General features: G+C 38.2%; 1 protein-coding gene across 1 annotated transcript in view; it reads left to right on the top strand.

Annotated features, from left to right (window-relative positions):
- LOC126372451 (sodium-dependent neutral amino acid transporter B(0)AT3) overlaps positions 1–24,844 on the top strand; it is a 62,941-nt gene extending 38,097 nt beyond the window's left edge. The window contains exons 2-6 of the mRNA XM_050018219.1: positions 17,638–18,309; positions 20,160–20,521; positions 22,715–22,870; positions 23,835–23,942; positions 24,658–24,844. Coding sequence (XP_049874176.1) covers positions 17,638–18,309; positions 20,160–20,521; positions 22,715–22,870; positions 23,835–23,942; positions 24,658–24,844 — 1,485 coding nt within the window. The remainder of the gene's footprint in view (positions 1–17,637; positions 18,310–20,159; positions 20,522–22,714; positions 22,871–23,834; positions 23,943–24,657) is intronic.
- Positions 24,845–25,058: the final 214 nt, after the last annotated feature.

The raw sequence follows: 25,058 nt of genomic DNA, 5'->3' as shown, positions 1-25,058 counted from the left end.
TTTTGTCGGCTCTATTGTGATGTAAATTATTGTTTCAGCATCAATCTACTTAGTTTACGCAACTTGTATATTGTGGATTTCATTGATTGCTTATGCTTTGATTTCTGACGATGTTTTTAACCTGATTTTTATAGTCCTTTTGAATTAGCAGATAATAAACATCTTGTTAGACTTTTAGGTTTATATTTGATTTTCTTTCTTTAATTTATAACACTGGTTTTAAAATTAGAATTATATTCGATTATTATTATAAGATTTGTCACAAATGGCGGTAAAATTTTGAATGCTTTAATTAGAGTATCAATTTTTAAATAAAATAACAATGAGTTATTAATTGAGTTGAGTTGAGACTTGCGCTAATGAGTTTCTAATTTATCTTAAATGCAGTTTTCACTAACACAAGTTGTCTCGACCATTATAGACGGCGATACGGCTCATCACTTATCACGTTGGTCTAACAGAAAGCTCGGTGAGGTGCGGGTACTTAGTTCATCTTGCGATGGATGTACCTCCTACTATCCCAATTGTGATACAGTCGCGAGCTTATGTGCATAAGTATAATTATGTACTTAACCATATTTATAGTAACTACATTAGTTATTTAAACTGCATGTTTGTGCTCACTGTGAGGCGAGGGAATTGATCAGGGAGATCGGCCGGAGACTCAAAGTCAGAGGGGGTGACCCTAGATCTGCGTCTTACCTTGTCCAACGCCTGTCAGTGGCTGTGCAACGGGGCAATGCCGCTAGTGTAATGGGTTCGTTTGGACCAGGTCAGATTCAAAGCACTTAAACGCCTAGTTGACGTGACGAAGTTACGTATGTTTCTGATTATGAGTTTTTGATATTTTAATAGGTTATTGTGAAAAGAAAAACAACCAAATCTACCTACAACTCGTCTGATTTTCAAACCGTACGCTATCTCAGGTGATGCGGATAATGTGGTTTGTACATATTATGTACTTATGTGAAAATATCCTACACCTATTGTTAACATGTCATGTTTGCATAATTGTTTATTATCTCATGAAAATAAATAAATAAATAAAAGATGCGGGCAAAGAATAATCTGATACGGCCTCCGGAACCGGAAACGGGAGCCGGACGGAATAAATCTACCTCGTTAGAAGAGCCACGGATATAATTTATAGCAACACCGACGTCTGTTTGCCATTCAGTCTGAGAGCTTTTATAGCAAATCTGCTTTCACTTTGCGATGCGGTAATTTATTGAATACCTACTACTAAACTACGCAATCAATTAGTAGGTACACCATTCTGATATAAGTAGTCATTACATGAGCCATGTCAGGGGCCTTTGGCGGTTCAATAGTAATCCTGACAGCAGGGTTGATGAGGTTGGTACTCCACCTCGCATCCTACACGATAGAAGAAGAGAAGAATAAGTAGGTAATTTTTTATTGCTCACTGCTGTTATGCCAAATAATGAATGCTGACTTAGTACTTCTTGTAGATCCAAAATCTATTCTAGAAGTAGGTACTAAGTTGCAATATTGCTATTTGACATTTATTTGCATTGCAACATTGCTTTCTTAGATGAATTGTTTTGATGTGGCCATTTAACTCCCCCTGTTACTAAAGCCACACGCACTCAGAAACTGAAAATTCTGACTTGGTCCCTCAATGGTGAACACTTATGGATTCGATGGGATCATGGGGAAAGTTAAGGGCTTTCTCGGTAAGGACCCTTTTTAATTCTAAATCAAAAAGGCTGTTCTTATCGTCAATCTTAATTAAAAGATGTTTGTATTGTTAGATAGAATATAATCGATCGACCTAATATCGACTGATACGTCACTTTGCTAATGAACGTCACAACACCAGCTTTTTATTATTATTACGTACTTCGACTGATCTACCGCGCATTAAGGCTTATCTTATTGAAATATAACCGCTAATTGCCTCTTTATTATTAAAATGTATAGAATATTTTAAGATTTAAGATTTTAACAGGTATTTCTTACGTCCTGTAATGTAATGAGGAGGGAAGAATGAAAGGTATATTACGATTAAAGTGAAGAATCCATCCACATTCATTCTACCCTCATGGCATAGAATAACGTACACGCCCACAAAAAAATACTACGCAACCCCCCCCCCCCCCCCAAAGGATATGACGAAATCTAATATTTTTATTTATACTTCGAATGTTCTTCTTTGCGAGTCGATGGCGATCGAAACTAAATTTTTGCTGACCAATAATGGCCACGCTTACGGCATTGTCAGTGGCTTCGTAAAGGTCTTTAATAGTGCAGGTGTTAGGGCACTTAGGACAGCACAAAAGGTGAGCCATAGTTTGTGGTGATACTCCACACTCGCAATCATCGCAACCGTCAACCAACTTCGAATGTTAAACAATTTGTTTGTATGGTTGTATACGTGAGTGACCTCGGAAGTAGTCGTGACATAAATACGGTAAGAACTGGGCCATGTAATAGGTTCAAGATAAATTATAAAACTCTGATTACTAAATAAAGACAGATCTAAAACTAACGAAAAACATATTTTTTTTCCTATTTTATTTATGAATGTTAATCAAACAAAACGTAATAATAACTCCGGCATTTTATCACGTTTTTCTATGACGTCACAGTGGGCTTTTTCACACAAATTCCATAGTGATTTCGTGTTTTGACGTTTAGTAAAAAGTAACTGATATGACTAGTTGGAGACCAGCGTACTCCTCAGTATATTCCTCCTTTGCAAAAGAAATCAATACTTTGAAAGACGATCGGCAGAAAGTCTCGCCAGCAGTAAACCTTTATTCCAGTAATCACAACTTATTGCTTGCCTTTACAATTTAACGGATTGAAATGTATTTATCCCTTACAAATAAGAATATGAAAGAAATTTATTAAAGCTTTTTTTATTACTAGGCTCTCAAACGGGGAGCGCCAGTTCAAACCCCGGTGCCGGACTTTGCACCAATGAGTTATTCTTCTTCTTCTTATCGTGTGGGTTGTGAGGTGGAATGCCAACCCCACTAACCCTGGTGTCAGGGTTATTATTGAGCCGCCAAAGGCCCCTGACATGGCTCATGTAACGATTACTCACTTACATCAGTAAGTTGTAACCGGGACCGGTGCCTGCCGAAGCACGGATCATCTTACTTTTTTAGTTATTTATTTATCTTAAGTGCAGTGTTCACTAACACAGTTGGCTAGACCAATATAGATGGCGATACAGCTACCTATCACGGTGGTCCAACAGATCAGAAAGCTCGGTGAGGTGTGGGTACTTAGTTCTTCTTGCGATGGGTGTACCTCTGACTAATCCAATTGGAATGTACCTAGTAGTATTTTGTGTCCATTGTGCTCAATAAAGTATTTTATCTATCTATCTATCTAGTAGTTGTGAGGTTATGTTATTTTATGTTTTTTGTTCAGTATAGGTATAGGCTTTATTAAGAAAGAAAGAAAGAAACGTTTATTATAAAGGGACACCACAGTAACAAATACAAAACAAATATATAATACACTACGTGATGCATCGGGGGTAGGTATAAAATGTACGGCGAAATCGTAACTCCGCGCATCCGACGAGCTGTTACACTGCCCGATCCCGCCTCGAGCCCGAATGCCCGATAGATTGGCTAGTATAATAAGGCCTTGAGTTATTTATTGTTGGCAGTTGCCACAAAGTAGGTATATTATGTAATAGCTTAGAATTAGGTACTTTAGAACGGCAAATCTCCGCCCTGACACAAGTTGATGGGGTTGGTAATCCACATCACAATCCACACGATAGAAGTAGGTACTTTAGTCCGCCTAAAAACGACTTGTCAAATCTTCATGTTAGGAAAACTGTCCCAGTGAAAAATGGGGTAACGATGATTTTTGATGACTTTTCATTAACTATTTGGCCGGACAAGTGGGGAGCGCTAAGGGCTCGCACGCGGTCAGAGAGAAGATGATTCATTAATACCTCAACAAGGTTCACTCTAGAGTGAATAGGCACATGCTAGGTAAGCGGGATCCACCCTAGACTACATTGTGGTCTAACGCGAGCCTATACAGGGTTTAGTGACATCGTACCGAATACTGAGAGGGATGATTCAGACCATGATTCCGAGATGATATCAAGTGGAATTTTCCGTCGCAAAATTCATAAAAGTTTTTGTTTTTTTTTTGTAATAATTTTCAGTTCCATACTTTTGCGACGGAAAATTCCACTTGATATCATTTCAAAATCATGGTCTAAATCATCCCTCAAGGTTTCCGTTACGATGTCACTAACAGCGTGTACTGTTTTAAAAAAGAAACGAACAAATATAAATATTTGAACAGTAATAAATTGCAAGAACAGTTCCGTGCCCACCCTCTAGGTATTGTTGGTTGTAAAGCCAAACAAAACTATTGGGTTTCTGCAAGCCAAGTTTTCTTGTTTGGAACTTAATCAACGCCGGCGCGGTCCCAGAGGGTAACGCTAGCTAAAAGGTACCTATTATACTCCTGTTAGCTGTTAAGTTAGTAAATCAACGGAGCTGATTCCAGTCCACACCATCTAATTTTATTTTAAGTTATCATCATCATCATCATCAGTCCATTAACGTCCCCACTGCTGGGGCACGGGCCTTCCCTATGGATAAATAGGGAGATCGGGCCTTAAACCATCACGCGGGCCCAGTGCGGATTGATGGTTATTAACGACTGCTAATGCAGCCGGAACCAACGGCTTAACGTGCCTTCCGAAGCACGGAGGAGCTTGAGATGAAAACTTTTTTTGTGGTCACCCATCCTATGACCGGCCTTTGCGAAAGTTGCTTAACTTCAACAATCGCAGACCGAGCGCGTTTACCGCTGCGCCACCGAGCTCCTCAATTTTAAGTTATATTAACTTTTATTTTCTAATCCCCCGAAAAGGAAAAGGACGGGTAATCGATAGGCATGAAAATGGAACACAAATAAATGTGAGAATCTCATGTTTTGCCGCAATTTGGCATGAAAAAATTATATACCAAGCGTAAGATGAAATAAAAAAAGCGGCCAAGTGCGAGTCGGACTTGCCCATGAAGGGTTCCGTAACATCAAGTAACATTTACGATTTATGATGTATTAAAAAATAAACTACTTACTAAATCTGGTTCAAACCAATTTTGTTGGTAGTTTGCATGCTAATCTACATCATATATTTTTTTTAGTTTTTGAGTTTCAGTTCTATTTATGGGGACCCCCAAAATTTATTGTTTTTTTTCTATCATTGCGTAAAAATCTTAATGCGGTTCACAGAATACACATATTTATCAAGTTTCAACAGTATAGCTATTATAGTTTCGGAGAAAAGTGGCTGTGACATACGGACGGACGGACGGACAGACATGAAGAATCTATAAGGGTTCCGTTTTTTGCCATTAGGCTACGGAACCCTAAAAATGATTTCATGCCGTCATATTGCCGCGTTGCCATTCCGTTAAATAAGTACCTAGTTCTTGTAGTAACGAAACGGACAAGCCTCATACATCACCTAACATGTAGAGTTTGTAAACTTAGAGTTTGTATAGTTAGGATATGTAGAGTTAGAAGCTTGGCTCTACATCATCCTAACCTTATATATAATTTTATCAAAACTAATATTACAGATTGTTATAAAAAAGCAGAATATTCATGTACAGTCGGGTGCTCTAAGCGTAGTGTGGAACCTTGGGTCAATAAAGAGGTAATAAAATCTTGCAAAAATAGAGATAAGTTGTTTTTAAAATGGAAAAAAGACTTGAATAATATGGTATTACAATCAGAATATAAGAAGCAAAGAAATAAAACTTATAAATTAGTAAATAAAAATAGAAATGAGTATTATAAAAATGAAATTAATAATTGTAAATCTGATCCAAAGAAACTATGGAAACTGTTAAATAAAATCTCGGGTAAAATTGCGAATTCCATCGATAGCGTTATTTTGAAGGCCTTTCAAAATTGTGGCAATGAGAAACATATAGCCGATAACTTTGCGACTGAATTTCAAAATAATGTTAAAAATATTATTCCCAACTGCGACAGCAAACTGTTAGATGAATCGTTGTATAGAAAGCCAGCAGACAAATCTATGCTTTGTAAAAGGGCTACGCATCATCAAGTGCAAAAAATCATTCAGTCAATGAATTGCAATAAAGCTCCAGGGATAGATGGTATTCGACCCAGAGACATAAAAATGATAGCAGATAAAATAACAACCGCTATAACGGACTTGATAAATACAAGCTTGATGACTGGACAATATCCAAATGATCTAAAAGTGGGAATGGTTAGACCTATCTTTAAAGCAGGTGATCACAAAGATTACTCTAAATATCGCCCAATAACCATGCTTCCAGCCATAGATAAAATCGTAGAAAAGTATTTTTGTAATCAAATACACCAATATTACAGATCACACGAAATCCTGTCAGCGAAGCAATATGGATTCCAACCCAAAAAGAGTACCACGTTGTTATTATCTCGCTTCTCTGATGAAATTAATAACCACCTTAATAACAAAAGACACATATTACTTATATTTATAGATTACAGTAAAGCGTTCGATACATTGAGACACGATACACTTCTAGATAAATTAGAGGACAGTGGAGTTAGAGGCCAACTATTGGAGTGGTGCAAAAGTTATCTTGCAAACAGATCTTATAAGGTTAAGATAGGTGACTCGATCAGCGATGCCGTCAATGTTACAGAGGGTACAGCCCAGGGCTCGGTGCTAGGACCGTTGCACTATCTGGCATATGTCAATGACATAAATAATATTGTACATAGCTGCGGAGTTTACCAATATGCAGACGATACATGTATGGTATCAGCTGATTCAAATCTCAATGTTGCAATGCATAAATTACAAGAAGACTTCCCAAGTAGCAAACAAGAATTGTGATTAAGTCATATATGTCTAAACTTTAGCTAAAGTGAGATTTATCCAAATCAAATAGGACTTATTAGGACTTCATAAATTCTTTTCCTTCTTTAATACTATATAGTTTTCAACAAATCCTACTTTAGATAATTTAGAATACACAAAACCAAGTTAAGTATTCTCAAAACTATTTAGTCTTATCTCAGCCTACTGTTAAGTCTAAAAGTATATTTTTACTTTACTCAGATTATTTGAAGGCTCACTTAATACTAAATTGATTTACTGAAGTATCAGTTTAGTCTTGTAAAGTAAAAAATGAATTGCCTAGATATACTTAAGGCAATTTTAATACTAAGCTTTGAGATTAGATTAGTTAAGATTATTTGTTGCTCTTATACAAGACTGTTTTATTCGTTTTTGACTACAATAAGTAAAACATAAGAAAAGTCTATTCACTGGACGATAAAATCGAAATAGAAGCAAGCAGAAAGATGGACGAAGTTCAAAAAATAAAAAGATCTGGTGGTTTTCGAATGCAGAAAATTAAATACAGAAAATTAACCTGTGATAATGCACATCCGACTGTTTTTGTTAGCGATGCGATATCTTCTTCATTGCTATCAATTTTTTCTATCGATTAGTATAACACAATCATTCAATTTTGTCAAAAAAATCGTAAGTTCCTGTTTTTCAATTCCGAACCAGCGTGTGGCGGCCCAGGTACCTACGTCTCGCACAAATCTTCTCAAAAATGATTAAACTAGTCTAACCTAGTCTAAGCGCACGGCAACACTACACCATGAAAAATCGAGTTTTATATTAAAAACCTGCTAAGTTCAAATTTAAAAGTAGGTACCTATTAGTCTAATAATAAATAAATACTTTTCTTTCTTCTTTCATTCTTTCTTTTAATAATTTTAAAAATGTACCTATTTTTAACAAAGTTTCATTGACAATCATAAACATATCTATTTTAAGTTTTGTATATGGTAAAATGCATTTAAAGTGGGCATTAGATTCGCTTCCAATATTTTTTTAGCTTGATAAAGTCATCGGGAACTTGGTCGCCATTTTTAACAATAATGTTTTTGGTGGAATTAGAAACTACCGTGCACACGCACGTCGTTAATCAAATTGCAAGGGTTCTTCGTGTATACAATATTCAACGGATACTCGTTAATTTTTACAAAAATCACATTGTATCCGTTGGCAATTAGAAGCGCGGTGATCGTACCAACTTTGCGTCAGCGAACCATGTACCTATGAGAATGTATGCGCGGTGACTCGTTAGCAAATTGAGTTTGTTTGTAACTAAAAAAACTTTGCTAACGATAATATTGAACTTGGCTCTCATTTCACATTTATGTTTTTGATTGGATATCATTACTTTTTGTAGGTAAGTACATATCCTCGTAACGCGTGGGTCCTTTTAAAAGGACAAATTCAAAACTAAAAGTCGACTTTATAAAAATAAAACATTTGAATACCTATTAAACTTGTTTAAGATTCACGTTAAGTTAAAAAAAATATATGCCAGTAAAATGGATGAGAGTTGTGTTGTATCATGGGCGAAAAGCTGACAACCTATCACCACTAAACACATGTTTACTTTTTGACTTTACTTTTCTAAACTGATTCTTACGAAATCAATTGTTTCTAAAGTCTTACTTCATTTAGAAAAATATTACTTAACGCCATTTTGCACTTACGGGACGAAAACAAGTAATTTTTTTTGACAATATTATCGTCAAAAACTGAAGTAAATTAATATAATATTTCTGTTGTAGTAACAATTACTGCGTTCAGCTGTCACATATTAATAGAAAATGAACTTATCTGTACCATATGTCACCATTTTTTTTATTTGCTGAATAATCAATACAAATTTTATTATTATTTTTCTGGTATATTCAAGGCCCTTCTGTTTTTTAACACTTTCTATCGATTTTACACGAGAAACAATCATGCGTTTATAATTTCCTGTATGTGAAACGGCGGAATAACCTTTTGTTAAAATAACAACTAGTATTTTAGTCGCCATTTTCTTACAGACTTCATTTCTTGTGTTAATGTAAATGTTCGCCATTATATTCTAAAATAAAGACGCGTGAAGTAAAAATCGTTTTAAGTATGACCTGAAGTTTTACTTCGTTAAGTTACAATTGACTCAGTGCAATTCAATCCTATAGTCTTAACTAAGTATTGTAGATATCTTCAAGTATACATTCTTGGTATTAAGTGATACTACAAGAATTCTAAGTTTAGAATACGCAAGAACATTGTCTAAAGTAGGGTTTAAGTCTGACTTAGCGTTGTCTTAAGTCTGTCTTGTATAAGAGTTAAAGTATGTGCCCACTTTTACTAAACTGTGTCTTCAAGATATCTTGAGGGATATCTTGGAGACATATAAGACTTATCCAAGACAAGGGCTTGATTTAGTCTACTTGCCTTCAAGATATCTACAATTCTCTTTTAAGACAATCGGTTGCTACTTGGGAATAATCCCCCTTAGTATTCGTTACGGTGTCACTATCACCCATACCGTACGGGGTGTAAGATGATATCAAGTGGAATGTGCTGTCGGAAAATTCATGAAAATTTTAGTGAATTATTTTAATTATTTTAATTTATGCTTTTGCGACGGAAAAATCCATTTCTAATACATCCCTCAAAGTTTTCATTACGATGTCACTAACCTTCCTGTCCTTTATATACCACGTTAGACCTACACTACGTAGTAAGGCGGTGTTAGTAGGCTAGTTAATGTTATTAATATGTAAATTATTATTATTGTTAATTTAGTCGTGTCATTTTGTACCTTTTACTATTCGCGTAAGTTAATGATACTAACATAGAATAAGTCATATTACTAACAACTATGGAATTTATATTTTCTGAAATAAATTTGAATTACTTATATTATCTGTGCCTACTCTGCCAGATGTATCATCTAATTAGGTTAGATGTCAGCTCCCAAAAGAGGCTGTCACAGTGGGCACAGAAGGTAATTCTGTGGCAGGCCTTACATTAATCATTGTCCACCGTTTAGGCAGCTGGAGGATGGTGGAATAAACAATTAACTATATCTAGTAAGTAGAGGAACCCGACAAAAACATTTTCAAGTAAAATATTGCCTAGACGAGTTCATATCGATCGTAATGTCAAAAATATATCAGGGGGGTTAAAATGGCCATATCGAAGCAATTCATCTAAGAAAGCAATATTGCAATTTGACATTTCCGCATATATAAAGTTAAGTCCGCAATCAAATGCCAAACAAATGTCAAATAGCAATATTGCTTCCTTAGATAAATTGGTTTATAGCAGGGGTGGTCAACTTGATTGGACCCAAGATCTCTTGTTCAATAACGAGACCCTGCGCGATCTACCAATTACATACCTACTTCTAGAATCTTAAATGAAACAGCATAGTTGAGTACACAATCATGTAGCATTTTTTATTTTATTAAGAGAAAAAACATAAGTAAGTGTGAAAATTACAATTATGAGGCGTGCCTAATAGAAAGTCTAATCGTGATTTACATCGACAATCGTTGAAACGTCGTAACCCCGGTAGTCTCTGTCGTCAACTGCCAGTCAACTGACTGACTGAAGCCCTCCCGTCCCTCCCCCGCGTCCCACACGCTTCCTGCTTATTGGTCATCGCGAGCCGAAAACAAAAGACTATGCTGCGTAAAATAGAGGATAAATACCGTGACGGTTGAAAAATTATACAAGATGATGCGTCCAGCAGTAGGTGATTACGTGGGACAGTCTGGTTTACGTATTTATATTTTTTGTCTTGCCACAATCGACTGGTCTAACAGTCGCGATCGACCGGTCGATCGCGATCGACCTGTTGGCCACCCCTGGTTTATAGCAGATACAATTTGTCACTTAAAATTACGAATAATTAAAACATTTCAAATTATTACACAAATACTGGTCAGTCTAAAATACCGCCCCCTCTCGTACTCGGTTCAAAGGTGCCCATTATACTGGCCGCGTTACCGCGCACTATTGCCAAGGAAACCTGTTGAACCAGGAACGAGCTGGCGCGGGGGTCACTACCGCGGTCCCTCAAGCGCCTCCCCAAAACACATGTAAAATCCTTGGCCGCCGAGCACCACACACCCGAAGTCTCGATGGCAAAAGGGACAAAATCGTGGGTCCGCGTCATAAGTAATGTAGTGCAACTTTATTTGTAAAATTAGTTTTTTTTTATTATTATTTTCTAATTTTTTAGGTTGTTCTAGTGATTAGGCTTCCACTGTAAGATGCGTGTGTATTTCTTTTTTCTTGGTTTTATATATATTTTTTTTTTATATTTTTGTCTCACCTATTACTTCTATGCTATCAACTATTTGTGGGGATCTATAATTGGCTTTGTGTTACTAATTTAAGGATTAGACTGTAAGTGAATGCTGTTGATCTCCCTAATAATAAATAAAATAAATAAATAAAAATTAATTGCTTCGATGTGGCCTTTTAACCCCCCAGATCTCATGTTTTTTTTTTTTTATTTATTTTATTTATTTCAAAAATTAAGTACAGACAGTGATTAAACTAACTAGCATCGTTAAACCATGGTTTGTGTCGATGCTAGGTATCTACGATGTCCGTCTTACATTATACATAGATAAGTAGGTAACAAAAACTTGTGGGTAAGCAAAAGGTAAACAAACATTTTGTGCAGTTCGTGTCTCGGCTACGCATCGCAGAGCGCAAGCAAGTGATATGATAACTACAGTTACGAGGGGAGGTCAAAAAGTTCGCGGAATGGAGGGGTTGGAGGGGGTTGGTTTGCTCGTACAGGTAGCCGCTAGTTGCACACCTCATTAACAGTATATGTACCAAGTTTGAAGCAAATCGGGTCATTAACGTTTGAACTATCGACCAGCAAACAAGTGAATCGGGAAGAACTCAGCGAATATGGAGAAAATTGAACACCGCGCCGTCATTAAGTTCCTCACCAAGCAAGGAAAATCCGCTCAGACGATTTTTCAAGAGCTGTTAGCAGTTTACGCGGACTCTGCCCCTGGTAAAACCATGGTTTACAAGTGGCATAGTCTTTTCAAGCAAGGAAGAGAGTCGATTGAAGATGACCCCCGCTCCGGACGGCCCATTGAGGCCACCACACCGGAAATCATCGAAAAAGTAGAGAAACTTGTATTAGAAGATACCCGCTTGAAGAAGAAGCAGCTTGCAGCAATGGTCGGTGTATCCGAAACAAGTATTTTAAATATCCTACATCAACATCTTGGGATGACTAAGGTCAGCGCAAGATGGGTTCCAAGAATGCTCACGCCACTTCAAAAAAGCGAGCGTGTCGAGTGTTCTCGCCAGTTTTTAGAGCTCTGTGGAGAGAATAAGGAAGAAGTTATGGCCCGGATTGTTACTGGAGATGAAACCTGGGTTCACCACTATGAACCTGAGTCGAAGCAAGAGTCGATGCAGTGGCATAAAAAAGGCACACCTCCTCCAAAGAAGTTTAAGGTGTCACAATCGGCCGGAAAGATCATGGCCACTATTTTTTGGGATACAGAAGGTATTTTGCTGATTGATTATAAAGATCGTGGTGTGACTATAACGGGACATTACTACGCTTCTTTACTGGATAGATTGAAAGAGGCTATCAAGGAAAAAAGAAGAGGAAAGCTGTCAAGAGGTGTGCTCCTTTTGCACGACAACGCACCCGTCCACACGTGCCATGTTGCGACGGCTGCCATTCACCGATGCGGGTTCGAAAAATTAAACCACCCGCCTTACAGTCCAGACTTGGCCCCCAGCGATTATTATTTGTTCCCAAAAATGAAAAAGGAACTGCGTGGACGAAAATTTGGCGATGATGAAGAAGTCAAGTCTGCAATTTCGGCCTATTTTGACAGCAAAGAGAAATCTTTTTTTTATGATGGAATAAACAAATTATTTGATAGATCCGGAAAATGTGTTAAGGTTAAGGGAGAATATATTGAAAAGGAAAAATAGTTTCGTGTTTAATTTAGACCCCCTTCCCCCTCATTCCGCGAACTTTTTGACCTCCCCTCGTATAATTTTACCTATAAAACTTATGCCTACTGGCCGATGTGCATAGCAACACGGCAGTGGTGATGGTTGCGCTCACTGCTAAGCCGGACCCTCCCGCCTTCACCTTCGCCGCGTACTCAGAACCGATATACAGGGAGGCACAGATAATGTTAACTAGATATGTACCTACTTATTTTAAATTATGTGGATATTTTAATTTTATTATTAATTATTTATTATTATTTAAACTGAAAAAACTATATTTTTATTTATTCTAGTAATATTGTTTACATTTTGTAGCAATTATGTAATTTATTTATTTATCTTTTTGTATTTTGTTGGTATAATATGTATTATTTATATAAGTTATTGTTTTGATACTCTAGTTGTTTTAACAGTTCATTTTTTAATGTATTAGATAAGTTGTTTTTGTTTATTTTTAATTTAGCATGATTAGGTAGTTTATTTATTAGGTCTGGTAAGATATATTCGGATGTTCTTCTGCCATAATAATTGTTATAACGGGGCTTAGTTAGTATTTTATTTGTGACTTGTCTTGTTATCCAGACCATGATTCTGAGTTAATATCAAGTAGAATTTTCCATCGATTTTTTTTCAGATTATTCAGACCATGAGTTGATATAAAATGGAATTTTCCGTTTACTATTGTGAACTTTCATTGTTCAATTTCTTGGTTGTGATTTTTGTGATAAATAAAAAAAAACTGATTATTATATTATCACCTTTCGTAAGTGGTATTACATACCTAGGTAAGTAATAATTGTTAAATTAAGGTCACACACACACTTACGCGTGTTGATAATGTCAATGTGTAGTGTCTGTGTAAAACGAGGTTGTTTGTATGAATTGTCTGGGGTGTCTTCTTTCGTGTGGCTTGTGAGGTAGATGACCAACTCATCAACCCTGGTGTCAGGGTTATTGAGCCGCCAAAGGCCCCTGACGTGACTCAAGTAACGACTACATGCAATCAGTAAGTAATAACTGGGACCAACGGCTTAACGTGCCTTCCGAAGACGTATCAAGTGACCCACTAGGGTCGATTAATTCTTTCAAATATTTTTCCTCTCAGACGACGCCCTAAGCTAAGGATTGCGCCCAACTGGGCACCCTCAGGCCTGTTGTTTCAAACGTTGTACTGGGTGAGAGCCTTCAGCGCTCCCCATTTGTCCGGCCAAGTAGTTAAAACCATCTGCGGCAAATCGACAATAAGTCACGTCAAAAAAAAACTGGACCACGGAGGCCGTCACTCTTGAATGTGATAACTTCACAAGGCTGTTCTACTGAGCATTGGGGGAGGTGATTAACGACTCCGGAATCCGGGAATCCGGCAACGGCTTCACGTGTCTTGCGAAACACAGAATACTACCTAATGAATACCTCCTACTTAATTAATTACTTCTTTTGCTTTAAAAAATTATCCTGTAGTCACAAAAACAAATAATCACAAAAAAAATCGTGTTTAAAAAACCCTTTCTTTTAGAAAACGTCGGCATCTCCGAAAAACCCGGGGAGAGTTATAAAAATGACGTGAATTACGAAGGTTGAGTTGCCCTTTTTCCTTGACCCTCGCATAAGGTAAATTCTACGGCCTTACAAATAAAAATTCCATCCTTATTTTAAGATTATACTAGGAATAGTTAAACCTGGTGTAAGCCGATAATAGGGAGATAATTTAAAAAATCCGAGAAGATACCAACAAATTCGGGCAGCAGCGGTACGACGTGCAAAAAGTCCGGCGCGTTACTGCATATAATTGCATAGGTTATATTTTCACAGACTAAAAAGTGCGTCACGGATAGTCTGTCGTCTGCGCAGGGCCTTATTGTTGCAAGTACCAGGGTTCGTACCGGCAATCCCCGTTTGGGAAGCAAGCTAGTGAACCACAGGACCACATAGGCACTTATCGTAATAATGTAAGAACACATTATTGCGTGATCACTATGACTCTGTTAATTATATTTCCCTAAGTAAAAAATACCATCTGTTGCCGCTAAGCACTGCAACTTCTATTGGCTATTAATATGCGGTTTCCAACGCCTATTTCTCTTCCATCTGCTTCTAGTAATTATCGTCAAAATTCTTTCTTGTGGCGAGCGGGTAGCAGATTAAATAAGTTATCAAAAGAGTTGGATGTTGATTTATTCAACACTACTCCACTGTCACTAAGACGTCAGCTGAGTAACAACTTTTTTATTTAAAATCTGTATTTGTCTACCGTCATAATTATTTTATGTTCTTGTCATTTTGTGTCTACTGTGTTTGGAAACGTGATGCGTGACGATTTGAGCGAGCGTAATGATGACAAATCTTTTGTCAGCCACCAGCGGCTGACTTTACCTATTACTTATGTTTTTTTTGGTGAAAACCTGTAATTGGCTATTTGTTTGTATTTTTGAATCTAAATTGTATTGTCTTGTAAGCTGTTGGTTTTCCAAGAAATAAATAAATAAATAAACACAAGTCGGGGAGACATGTAGAAAATGTTTATTTCATAACGTTGTTTAATCTGTTTGGTATGAAGACGAGAATTTAAATTTTGTAGATATCTTAAACATTTACACTTATTTGTGTGCTTATCGCAATATCTTTCGCTCGTGCGCTCAAATCCTAAGCGCCTTTTTGAATAATTACATTCGGATGTGATATGTGTGATAAAGCCGTGGTAGAACAGTTAGTAGATTGCTTGCCTCTCATTTTGAAGTCGCATGTTCGAATCCAGCACAGGCCTAAACCAATGATTGTCGAATTTGTTTTCGAATTCATGATTGGATCATGGCGGTATCAGTACTGGTTGGAGGCCGAGGAAATGGATTCTGGCAGGGCTCTAGCTAGAACATCACCGATTGAGAAATTGGTCGGTGTACTGCGGAACGGAAGGCGATTGGGGCAACCACCGTTCTACACGCCCTATCTATGGAGTAATGGCGATTACTCCACCGACAAGAGCGCAGCTCTTAAATGAAGAGAGAGAGAGATTGGATCATAAATGATTATCACGCGTTCAGCGCCGGTGAAGGAAAAATGCATTCCGAGAAATGCATTTTCGGAGGTATATGACTAAACCTGTATTGGGCTGGTTTTCCTTTCGCGGGTTGGAAGGTCAAAGAAGTGGCTTCTGTAAAAATCCGGACCTGTCAAATCTTCAGGTTAGGTAAGCGGACTCTGTGAAAAACCGTATAACGCTTGGGTTTGATTTATTTAAATGAATTTTAACTTATTTCATCGTTTCGTTACCATCCTTATATTACAGCCTTTCAGTTCACAGTTGAATAGGGCCTTTTAATGATTTTAGCATTAATAACGGTCGTAATTAAAATCTCAGCGTATCTTTGAATTCATAATTCATTTTGATGGCAAAATTGTGTTAAAACATTATTGGTAATGTAGGTTACTTAATTAATATTTCATATTTTACGGCAGGAGAGCAAAAGTAATTTCGTGTTATTTTGTATTTAATATTTTTATTTTCTGTATTAACATTACTACATAGTTAAAACAAAGTTGGTTTTTCTGTCCCTATATCCCTATGTACTTACGCTTAAATCTTTGAAACTACGCGACGGATTTTGATGCGGTATGTTTTAATAGATAATAACATCCATTAAATAGTGGAGAAATACTGTTATTTTTGAGATTTTTAATGTGATGTCGTAAATAATTTCATTTTTTCCTCAGCATTGCACCCGAGCGAAGCCGGGGCGGGTCGCTAGTTATAAATAAGTTTTGCATCAATGTTGTCGTAATAAATATTATTATTTCTAATGTTTTTGGGACTTTAATTATAATCCTCAACCGTCAACTTTATGATAGGTAGTTATCTTGTATGCTTATGAACATTTTGACAGTAGCAATTCTATCTTCCGACGCACTAACACAGTTGGCTCGACCATTGTAGACGGCGATACGGCTTACCACCTGCCACGTTGGTCTAACAGAAAGCTCGGTGAGGTGTGGGTACTTAATTCATCTTGCGATTGATATAACTCTGCCTACCCCAGTAAGCTTATTCGCCCCAATAAGTCTATCCTAAGGATGATACAAACAGGACGTCAGCGTTTCAGGCCAACTTATAAGTAGTACTTATAGAGTACACAGAAAATAAATTTAAAGTTCATGTGAAGCTTGCTTTATAGAAAAAAAACTTATTATGAGGTTAATGATTACCTAAATGATAAAATGTATTAAATGTGTTTTTCTAGTTATTTAGTAACTTTTAATGTGTGTTGCTGTTGCAGTTTCTTGTCATTTCTTCCCCTCGGCCATAACACCTTGCGAAATGACGTATATTCCAAAATTAACCTTGAACAAGTTTATCTATGATAATTACGTTGAGTAAATGATTCTATTTGTTTCTCCAGACAACACAGCCTCCGTGGTCTAGTGGTTAGAGCGTTAGGCTTACGATCTTGAGGTCCGGGTTCGATTCCCGATGGGGACATTGTCGAAATCACTTTGTGAGACTGTCCTTTGTTTGGTAAGGACTTTTCAGGCTTGAATCACCTGATTGTCCGAAAAAGTAAGATGATTCCGTGCTTCGGAGGGCACGTTAAGCCGTTGGTCCCGGCTATTAGCCGTAAAAACAGCTCCACCAACCCGCAGTGGAGCAGCGTGGTGGAGTATGCTCCATACCCCCTCCGGTTGATTGAGGGGAGGCCTGTGCCCAGCAGTGGGACGTATATAGGCTGTTTATGTATGTTTCTCCATGCTAAAATGCTCCTTTCTCTTTGTCGCAGGCCAGCAGTCCCACACAGTACTTCTGGTACCGAACAACGCTGCAAATATCCGAAGACATCAACTACCCAGAGTCGTTCAACTACAAGATCGCTTTAGCTCTAGTCATTGCCTGGATCCTTGTCTACATGTGCATGATCAAAGGCATTGCCTCCTCGGGCAAAGTTGTCTACGTCACAGCAACTTTCCCGTACATAGTCCTAGTGATATTCTTCTTTAGAGGCATAACTCTGAAAGGAATGGGCGACGGGCTGATACATTTATTCACACCAAAATGGCACACGATTCTGGACCCAGTTGTCTGGCTTGAAGCAGGCACACAGATCTTCTTTTCTCTTGGCCTTGCCTTCGGTGGTCTCATAGCATTTTCTTCTTACAACCCTGTGGATAACAACTGCTATAGAGACGCAATAATGGTCTCTATGACCAACTGTCTGACTTCAATGTTTGCTGGAATCGTAGTGTTTTCAATCATCGGATTTAAAGCCACGATGGTGTATGAGAAGTGTTTGGAAGTGAGGAATGAGACTCTGCTGGATTTTTTTGGACCAGTGTACAAGTCCATGGTGCTACCAGATGCTGGGGAAACTGTCACGGTGGATTTGAATGGGAATCTGACTAAACTGGTGATGCCTCATCTACCGGAATGCGATCTGCAGAAGGAACTTGATAATGTAAGTTTTATTTTATTTTCTATATATCTATACCTCAAGCGTGCAATGTCCTTACCAACAAAGGAAAGTTAGTCGTAAAACACCTTCACCAGCAGCAGTGGTGGAGTATGCTCCATACTCCACGAAAGGTCATTTATTCAAATATATTTAAAAAAATGCTAAGAAAGAGGAGAAAAGTAAGGGTCACGCTTGTCCCAAACGCTTTACTTATAAAGTAAACTGAAAGAAAGTTGTTTATGTAGGCGATGGAAACTGAAATGTTTTTCGTCCTTATGGACCTTTCTCAGAGTGCGATATCTCATAGACGTACGATTTTAGGGTAAGGTTAGGTTAGGTTATACTAGTTGCCAGTATTACGAGTAAGCCACATGTAAGAAAAAGTTCAACGTCATGACCATTTTATTGACGTTATAAAATGTCAGAGTGGTCCTGTGGTCACTGGCTGGTATGGCACACCCCGATACCGACCCCGCCGGCGTGGTCGACGATTTCCCTCATTCAGCGCTTATCGCTGTCGATCCACTAGGGTCGATTAAATCTTTCAAATATTTTCCTCTCAGGCGACGCTTTGAGCCGAGGTTCACGCCCAACTGGGCACCCTCAGGCCTGTTGTCTTAAATTTTGTACTGGGTGTTTTTGTAAGGAGTATCTGGGATGTGTAAAAAAAGTCTTCAAGTTTATCGATTCTTTGTTGACGTTGACACTAAAATAAAAATAATGAAGTCAAAAGGGCGAATACAATGATTATTAATGAACCGAGTGAATTCAAGTCTATTATCAGGAAACCATTAATCATTTTCAGCCAGTAACTTCCGTCGTTAATATCGACAGTCGAAGGATGATAGTTTCGAGATGCTTGTGATAGAAGACGAATGGCTTTGGTAATATAACATAAGTATCACATACTCGTCGTCTATAGTGAAAACCGCGTAACCGCCATTTTGAAAAATTACATTCTAATGGAATTTTCTTCAACAAACCCTCAAATTCTTTAAAATAAACATTTAGGCCACATTTTTTTACCTGGATTATAATTACCTTGTCTATTGTGAGGTTTTGATAGCAAAAATCACACCCAACGTGACTGTTCAAATACGCTCTTATGTGGTTATCACAATAACGTGATGGATGATATACAAAAGCGAAAGGTCACTGACTGACTCACTCATCACGAAATCTCTGAAACTACAAGTGACACAAAGGCCCCGATTTCAGACACCTCCTAATTTTAAGTTATATTCGGCATTTTCTTATCCGACGAAAAGGAAACGGACGAATGATTGACAACTGTTAATTTTAAAATGAATGAGTAACCCCGGCGAAAAAAAAAGGCATCTCGCTCATTATGTAATCCGTTTGACGCGTAATGTCAACTTAATTCTGTCGAGTTATTGGCCAATATAAAATATTGGAAGGGATTTTTAATTTCTTGCCTAAAATTGACATATTTTCCATAAATTTTATGCTTGTCGATTACCGGTCTCTTTCCTTTTCGGCGGATGAGAAATTGACGGGTATAACTTAAAATAAACTTTATAGGAATCAGCATCATTCTTAATCTAAGTTTAGTTTGACAGCGTTTGCCGTCCTTTACTTACCATACGTGCAAGAAAGAGATAGCTTGTTTTAGTTCTGTCAAATTAAGTTTTAAACTAAGGGTGGTATTAATAAACTAATCTCAGCTGAGACTGCCCTCAAGATCATTCTCAAGTCCCTGTTTTTATATGAGTACTGTCACATTGACATGATCTTGAGGACAGTCTCGAAGCTGAGATTAGTTTATTAATACCACCCTAAGATTGGTTGGCCGAATCGACACCATTACCTCACATGTTTTTTTTTCTTTCCAGACGGCGTCCGGCACAGGTCTAGCATTCATAATCTTCACGGAAGCAATCAACCAATTCCCAGGCGCACAATTCTGGTCCGTCCTGTTCTTCCTGATGCTCTTCACCTTGGGAATCGATTCTCAATTCGGCACATTAGAAGGAGTTGTAACATCTATAGTCGACATGAAGCTCTTCCCGAATCTTCGAAAGGAGTATCTGACCGGAGGATTGTGCTTGATATGCTGTCTTCTGTCCATGGGGTTTGCCCATGGTGCTGGCAGCTATATATTCCTGCTGTTTGACATGTACAGTGGGAACTTCCCGTTGCTGATAATTGCGTTTTGCGAGTGCGTCGGTATTTCCTACGTCTATGGAGTGAAGAGGTGAGTTTTTTTTATTATTACCTTTATCCATAGACTATACAAAAATATAGTTGGCGCTATAGATTTAACGTGATAATTACCTAAATAATTAATCAAAATATAATGTAATGGCAGAAGCATAATATTTACTGTTTACTGCTTTACTGCGCCGCAATGTAAATCGAACAACGCGAAACAGTCGCTAAACCTACCTACCTACGCGCGGCTACATTACGCGTGCGTGATACGATGTTGATACCTAGGTAGGAGTTTTTTTCGTTTTCTTTTATTTACATGCTTACTTGCTTAGTGGTTCAACGTTTAAAAATTGTTGAGTTTGTTGTAGTACCTAACCTAACCTAACCTAACCTAACCTAACCTAACTTATTAAAAATCCTACTCTTACCTTAATTGTTATTCCTTCGGATGAAGTGCCTAGGTAAGTATATTAATGATTTGCGTCAGAAGGTATTCACTACATGGCCGAGCACAGTTAATCCACATATATTATGGAACTCTTATTAAGCCAAATAGTGATGTGACCAGCAAATTAATTGGATATCTTCAGAAATGGGTCAAACACTGATTATACCTTAGAACCAGGTCTTTACATAAGTTTCGATTGCACATTGCGTAGTACATTGAGATAGCTTTCGTAAGAAAAAGATAATTATTTATTCGTTATTTGCATTGATATAATATACATAATCTGGACAAGTTGTATGAGACGTAATTAAATGTATTTAATTAATCCACCCTGCACGGTGTTAGTGACATCGTAACGAATACTGAGGGGGATGATTAAGACCATGATTCTGAGTTAATATCAAGTGGAATTTTCCGTCGCAAAATACATGTAAGTATTGTTTGGTTTTTAAATTATTTTAAATTCAATACTTTTGCAATGGAAAATTCCACTTGATATTAACTCAGAATAATGAGCTGAATCATCCCCCTCAGTATTTGTACGATGTCACTAACACCCTATCTACTTGTATGTACTTATACAGGGTGTAAGTGACATCGTAACAAATACTGAGGGGGATGATTCAGACCATGATTCTGTGCTGATATCAAGTGGATTTTCCTGTCGGAAAATTCATGAAAATTTGTTTTTTTAATATTTTCCTTTCCATACTTTTGCGACGGAAAATTATACTTGATCTTGAAATTCTATTGAATCATGGCCTGAAACAGTCCTCAAAGTTTTCGTTACGATGTCACTAACACCTGAGCATAGAAATAGGTTTCCAAGGTACCCGAATGTGTTTATTGAATAGGCTTTTTGTGCAATCAGCCGTATAGAGGTGTTAAGGCAAAGGTATACTTCAAAGAGGGTTGTTTTTTTAGGGTTTTGTGCCGAAAGGGTCGCAACTTAATCTAAATCAAGCAATTTAATGATATTTCGGGTATAATTGACATCGACCTATTCTGTACAAGCACATCAACTGTAAGAAAACATATGACACAGCATTACTTTGTTGACTAGTTGGTTCCTAACTATTGCAACTATACCGGTTTAAACCACCGAATAAGTGCATCCGTTTTATTATTATTTAAGTTTGTGGCATAAGCAAAAACTGTTTAATTTACATACAATTAATATTAATTAACTGTGGAGATTTTTTGTTAGCACATAGTTAAGCAATCATTTTTATTCACTAATGTTATTTGTCTGTAAATCTTCCTAAAAATAAATAAATAAATAAATAAACTTTGTCGCACGATAAATTGCATTTTTGGGTTCTCCGGTTTGATGGTTAAGGTAGTGCTTATTATTTATTCTATGTGTAGTGTGTGTACCCGTTACACTACACTACACACACTGGATACAGAGCATAACATTACAGGGGGGTTAAAACGGCCACATTAAAACAATTAGCGCACTTACTTTTATAATATGTGCAAATGTCAAATTGCAATATTGCTTTCATAGATTAATAATAATTAAGGGGTGATTAAGGGGTGTGACCAGAGCGTGAAAAATATCTTTATTTAATAAGTAACATAGTTACACTTTGAATCGTCATTTTTTACACCCTCAGGCCTCTTGTCTTAAATTTTGTATTGGGTGAGAGCCCTCAGCGCTGCCCATTTGTCCGGCCAAGTAGTTAATGCCATCTGCGGCAAATCTAATGATAAAGTCACATCAAAAAAGACAAGCCTAAAACTACTACCTAACCACTTTTTACGCGTCGTTCTACCACGTTCCAGGTTCGCGGACGACATAGAGCTGATGACGGGCACTCGTCCCGGCATCTACTGGCTGATCTGCTGGAAGTACCTCTCTCCGCTGGCCATGCTGCTTATTTTGATATCTTCCTTCGTGGAGCTCGCCACTGAGGGCTCAGGATACGATGCTTGGATCAGGTATGGTCTTTTAGTTGTCAAAACGATCCTAAAATGAAGCAGAGCTTAGGGCTCTCTTTGCTAGGAAGGTCACTTTGTCCCTAGTTTCGCCAGGACATTGCTGGCGGAAATCACCTGATTGTCCGATAAATGACAAGATTCCGTGCATTCTATGATGATCTGCACTAAAAGTGTTTACTGATGATGATAATAATGATAAACTCACCACTTGAAATGAAACTTGGTGATGACAATCTATTGATACTACTCGATTGATCTGCACTACAAGTGTTAATTGATGATGATGATAATGATAAACCATTTGAATTGTAAGTGATCAGCAATTGAGACTATTCGATGTCGTAAACCTTATATAACTGCAACCACCATCGCCCCATTGATAGTACCATAGAGAAAAGAAATGTGTAGAAAGTAGAAAAGGACCGAAAATGTGACCCTTGCGACACACGTATTTGTATTGCCTTCTGAACTATCAAGCAGTTTCGGGCTCTCCTTGCTAGGAGAGTCAGTTTGTCCCTAGTTTGGCCAGGACATTGCAGGCACCACCTGATTGTCCGATAAATCATCAGCCGTATGACGCCCACTGCTGGGCATAGGCCTCCCCTAAGGATCTCCTCGACGATTGGTCCTGCGCTGCCCGCATCCAGCGGCTTCCCGCGACCTTCACCAAATAACAAGTCACTTTCATATCCTGTAAGTAATGACCTCAGTTCAGTGGTTGAGCTTTGGGCGATCTGGAGGGCACAAAAAACTGTTCGGCTAGGACATTACAGGCTGATCACGTTAAGGACCTTCGGAAGGCACGTTAAGCTGTTGGTCCCGATTAAGCACGTAGTCTTTACATTAGCCATGTAACGGGCGTATGGCGGCTCAATAATAACCCTGAAACCAGGGTTGCTAAAGTTGGTCGACCACCTAGCAACCCACACGATAGAAGAAATATCTACCTATTATAACGTTTCAGGTCTGAAGGAGACACGGTGAGAAAGCCGTGGCCGATGTGGGCGTTGCTGCTAGTTCTGGTGTTGGTGCTGGCTTCTGTGCTCTGGATACCGGCACTCGCCATTCTCAGGTGAGCTACAGAAGGTTAAGTCCTTCCTTGAAAGAGCTTTTGCCACTTAAATGGTTCTGCCTAAGCAGCTATAATATCCAGGTCAAAATTTCGGCCGGTTCGAACACCGGTACCGGACTTCCACCAATGAGTTTTAATGTATCTGAAGTGCAGTTTTCACTAAGACAGTTGGCTCGATCATTAGTGGTGGCGCTACGGCTCACCACCTACCACGCACTTATTGGCACGCATTGGGTCTATGGAGGACTATGTCGCCTGCTCGACTACTTAGTTACCTATTATTAATGATACTATTCAAGTTATGTACCTTTAATAATATAATCAATCAACAGCCTCCGTGATCTAGTAGAGAGCGAGAGCGTTAGGCTCACGATCTGGAGGTCCGGGTTCGATTCCCGATGGAGGCATCGTCGAAATCACTTTGTGAGACTGTCCTTTGTTTGGTAAGGACGTTACAGGCTTGAATCACCTGATTGTCTGAAAAAAAAAATAAGTTGATTCCGTGCTTCGGAGGGCACGTTAAGTCGTGGGTCCCGGCTATTAGCCGCAAAACTACATCTACCAACCCGCAGTGAAGCAGCGTGGTGGAGTACGCTCCATAGCCCCCCCCCCCCCACCGGTTGATTGAGGGGAGGCCTGTGTCCAGCAGTGGGACGTATATAGGCTATTTATGTATATGTTATGTAATAATATAATATATATTACCCCATTCCAGATACTTTGGCATCCCCGTGATAGACGACGATGAACGCGCATGGTTCCCCGCCGAAGACCTGAGGGACTTCCACGGCATCGAACCACGAGCCGTCTCCGCGGTGGAAACCCTACTGTTCTGCACCAGACCTGATGGAAGCGAGGGGTTGTGCTGGCCTGGGTGCTGCGAAACTGATGATGATGAGTAGACGGATTAGATGGATGGGTAAAAACTGATGAAATTGTGCGGAAAGTCTAAAATGGGTATGGGTTTTTAGTTTAGTTTTAGTATGGTTAAAAGGTCCTAGGTTGCCTTGCCTATCTTTATTCGACCGTGCAAAATGTCTCACCAGAACCTTAAAATATATCGCCATTTGTAGCTAAAGTAAAAAAAATCGGGACAGATTAAATATGCAAACAGGG

This window comes from Pectinophora gossypiella, chromosome 14, assembly GCF_024362695.1.
Source record: "Pectinophora gossypiella chromosome 14, ilPecGoss1.1, whole genome shotgun sequence".
Taxonomy (NCBI): domain Eukaryota; kingdom Metazoa; phylum Arthropoda; class Insecta; order Lepidoptera; family Gelechiidae; genus Pectinophora; species Pectinophora gossypiella.
This window is presented reverse-complemented; position numbering and strand designations above follow the sequence as displayed.